We start from the raw sequence: 3403 nt of genomic DNA on the forward strand, positions 1-3403 counted from the left end.
AGGAATGCCCAGGGCAGTGGGGAGGTGGTCAGGCTGTGTGGCACATACATACATCTGCCCACTGGGCCCGCCCAGTTCTCCTTCGACCTCCTTGATGGCAGCCATGCCCAGGCCACTGGCCCATCCCTAGAGGAAGCCGGCTTGGTGGGCCCCCAGGCATACCTTCTCCTGCTGGGAGGAAAGATGTGGGCCTGTCTGTTCCAACCCCACTGCCCCCACCTGCAGTGGCCGGCATGGCTGAGGGCTGCAGCGGTGGGTGGAGCTGTCCCCACTACACCCCGAGAAGAGAGGAACTACAGTGTTCTGAAGAGCAGGCATGGGCTTGGGGCTGGCTCCCAGAAGCCCCATATGTGGGAGGGGGCACCCAAGAGGCACCTCCTTAGATGCAGGTGGCCCACTGTGGGTGAGGATTTAAGGACTCATAATTTCATTCCTCCACCCTGAGCACTTGACAATCTTGGCAGGTTTGGCAACTGTGTGGAACTGCAGGCATCGGCCGCCTTCAATTGGAACGACCAGCGCTGTAAAACCCGAAACCGTTACATCTGCCAGTTTGGTGAGGGCCTTCCCATGGCTCCCCTCCTCTGGTCCCTGTCCCCTGGGGATATCCAGATGAACAGTCTAGAGTGTCTGAGCACAGAGGGCCACGACGACATCCTGCTCAGGGCCTCGTTGGACCTGTAGGCCCCTGAAGCACAGAGAGGGAGATTGGCCTGGGCTCAGCCACGCAGGGGCAAGACCAGAACTACAGCCCGGTTGGGGATTTCACCAAGGTCCCTTTCCTCCTGTCACTAAAGCTGCCACATGGGGACCCATCGGGTTCTTCAGCGTTCCCTGATTCCCTAGAGCACAGTGAACTATGGTGGGGACAGAGGTGAGACCTAGCCCAGAATCAGCCCCCAGCAGCACCTGCTAGAAGGATCTGGAGCTGCAAGTGGGATCATGGCTATTTCTGGACCTAGTGTAGCAGGGTCCCCATCCCAGGACTGCCTGGGCTGTCACTGACCCTTGTTCTGTTCTCTTCCTTTCCAGCTCAGGAGCATATTTCCCGGTGGGACCCAGGGCCCTGAGGCTCACCCATGCCTCTCCCCTGCCAGCACCTGGATGCACAGCCCTACTTGCCCTTCTGCCCACCTGTTTAGAACAAGGGTCGGGCTAGGACTGCAGGCCCAACAGCCAAAGAGGCCTCAGACCTTGCAGGAAGTGGGGCAGGGGGTACAAGTGAGGCCGATGGAGAGCCCGGTATAGGAGGAGGGGAGCCCGGGGCCCCCCAGCCTGCTTTTGAGCGGGAAGATGGGTCTTGATTAGGCACTGAAACAGGAGAGTCCGGGGCAGTGGCCAGAAGAGACCAGTCTCCTGCATCTGGGCTGGACCCTCTGGGGGCAGACAGAGGTTCCCTGCTGCCCAGGATGCACCCCACAAAGGATTAAACCAAGTTACGGATCAGCTGGGCTTGTGAATGCTCATTGTGAAGGGGAATTCAGACTACCCAGAATGATCCCAGGAAGACTGGTTTCCTCCCAGCCACCTCAGTCCCATCCCTGCTCACCCACATGACCCAGGCCACCCTCTGGAGGTTTTCAGACTCTCGGTCCTGAATAATGCACAGATTTAGAAGCCTTGTTTGCCTGCATCCCTGATTTCCAGCTCCTCTCACCACTGCCTCTGTCAGCTCTGTGTTTCTGTTCACACCTCGTCCTTTATTAAGTATGCTTGCTTCTACTTGTCTCTTCTTTCTTTGTGATAATCTGAACTGGGGTCTGCTACGGCCCCATCTCCTCCCTCTCCCTATAGTGGTGAGAGGGTGAGTCCAGGCAGGTGCAAGACTGGGAGGTGCTCCCATTAGTGTCCAGAATGCACACTGTTATGTGCGAACATCGAGTTGCTTTGCTGGTTGGAAGTGTCAGTACAAGTGTGGCCTGGGCCCATGGAACCGGGAGAAGCAGATCAGTCACGGTTCTTGGCTGCAGCCAACAGAAACATAGAAACAGCCCTGGCTAGTCGTGGCAGAAAAGGAATTTATCAAAAGGGCAATGATTTTTAAATGGGCAAAGGACTTGAATAGACAGTTCTCCAAAGAAGATATACAAATGGCCATTGTTGGCCGATGGTAGTGTTCAACATCACTAGTCATTAGGAAATCCAAATAGAAACCACAGTGAGACACCACTTCACACCCATTAGGATGGCTGTTAGCAACGAAACAGACAATAACAAGTGCTTATGAGGGCGCGGACCCATTGGAACGCTCATACATTGCTGGGGAATGTAAAACGGGGCAGCCATGGTTTAAAATAGTTTGGCGATTGTTCAAAAAGTTAAACGGGACTTCCCTGGTGGCACAGTGGTTAAGAATCCACCTGCCAATGCAGGGGATGCAGGTTCAATCCCTTGTCCGGGAAGATCCCACATGCCGTGGAGCAACTAAGCCCGTGCACCACAACTACTGAGCTTGCGCTCTAGGGCCCGCATGCCACAACTACTGAAGCCCGCGCACCTAGAGCCTGTGCTCCACAACAAGAGAAGCCACTGCAATGAGAAGCCCACGCACCACAACAAAAAGTAACCCCTGCTCACCACAACTAGAGAAAGCCTGCACGCAGCAACAAGGACCCAATGCAGCCAAAAATAAATAACTTAATTAATTAAAAAAAAATTAAACACAACTACCATATGACCCAACAATTCCACTCCTAGGTATGTACCCAAGAGAAACGAAAACAAGTGCTCAAATAAATCCTTAAAACACAAAGTTCATAGCAGCATTATTCACAATAGCCAATAGCCAAAAGGTAGAAACAACCCAAAAGTCCATCAATGGATGAGTAGCTAACAAATTGTGGTGTATACATGCAATGCAATATTAAATCAACCATTAAAAGGAATGAAGTACTGATACATGCTACGAGGTGGACGAACCTTGAAAACATTTTAAGTGAAAGAAGCTAGTCACAAAAGGTCACATATTGCATGATTCCACTTATCTGAACTACTCAGAAAAGGTAAATCCATAGATGCAGAGACGGGTGGTTGCCAAGGGAAACAGGAAAATGAGGGTATGGGTTTTATTTTGAAATGATAAAAATGTTTTGGAATTTAGATAGAGGTGGTGGTTGTACAACACTGTAAATGTATTAAATGCCACTGAATTGGTTAATTTTGCGTTATGTAAATTTCACTTTTTTTTTTTTTTTAAGTATAATGGTTGGTCACAGGATCCTAGGGAGAGTGAGAGAGACAAGCTGGGGCCTATGTAGCCCAGAAATAGTGCTCCAAATTCTGCTGCAAAGCCCATCTGGATAGACTCCCATGCCACTGCTGCCAGGCACAGGAAATGCAGAGCCTGCTCTGACAGCAGCAACACAGGAGCCACCTTTATGGCAACTAAGGTTGGCAATCCAAT

General features: G+C 51.5%; 1 protein-coding gene across 1 annotated transcript in view; it reads left to right on the forward strand.

The window, feature by feature from the left end:
* CLEC18C (C-type lectin domain family 18 member C) overlaps window positions 1–1070 on the forward strand; it is a 14910-nt gene extending 13840 nt beyond the window's left edge. The window contains exons 11-12 of the mRNA XM_007462996.1: window positions 465–556; window positions 1033–1070. Coding sequence (XP_007463058.1) covers window positions 465–556; window positions 1033–1070 — 130 coding nt within the window. The remainder of the gene's footprint in view (window positions 1–464; window positions 557–1032) is intronic.
* The last annotated feature ends 2333 nt before the right edge of the window (window positions 1071–3403 follow it).

Source organism: Lipotes vexillifer, unplaced genomic scaffold, assembly GCF_000442215.2.
Source record: "Lipotes vexillifer unplaced genomic scaffold, Lipotes_vexillifer_v1.1 scaffold70, whole genome shotgun sequence".
NCBI classification, from domain to species: Eukaryota; Metazoa; Chordata; class Mammalia; order Artiodactyla; family Lipotidae; genus Lipotes; species Lipotes vexillifer.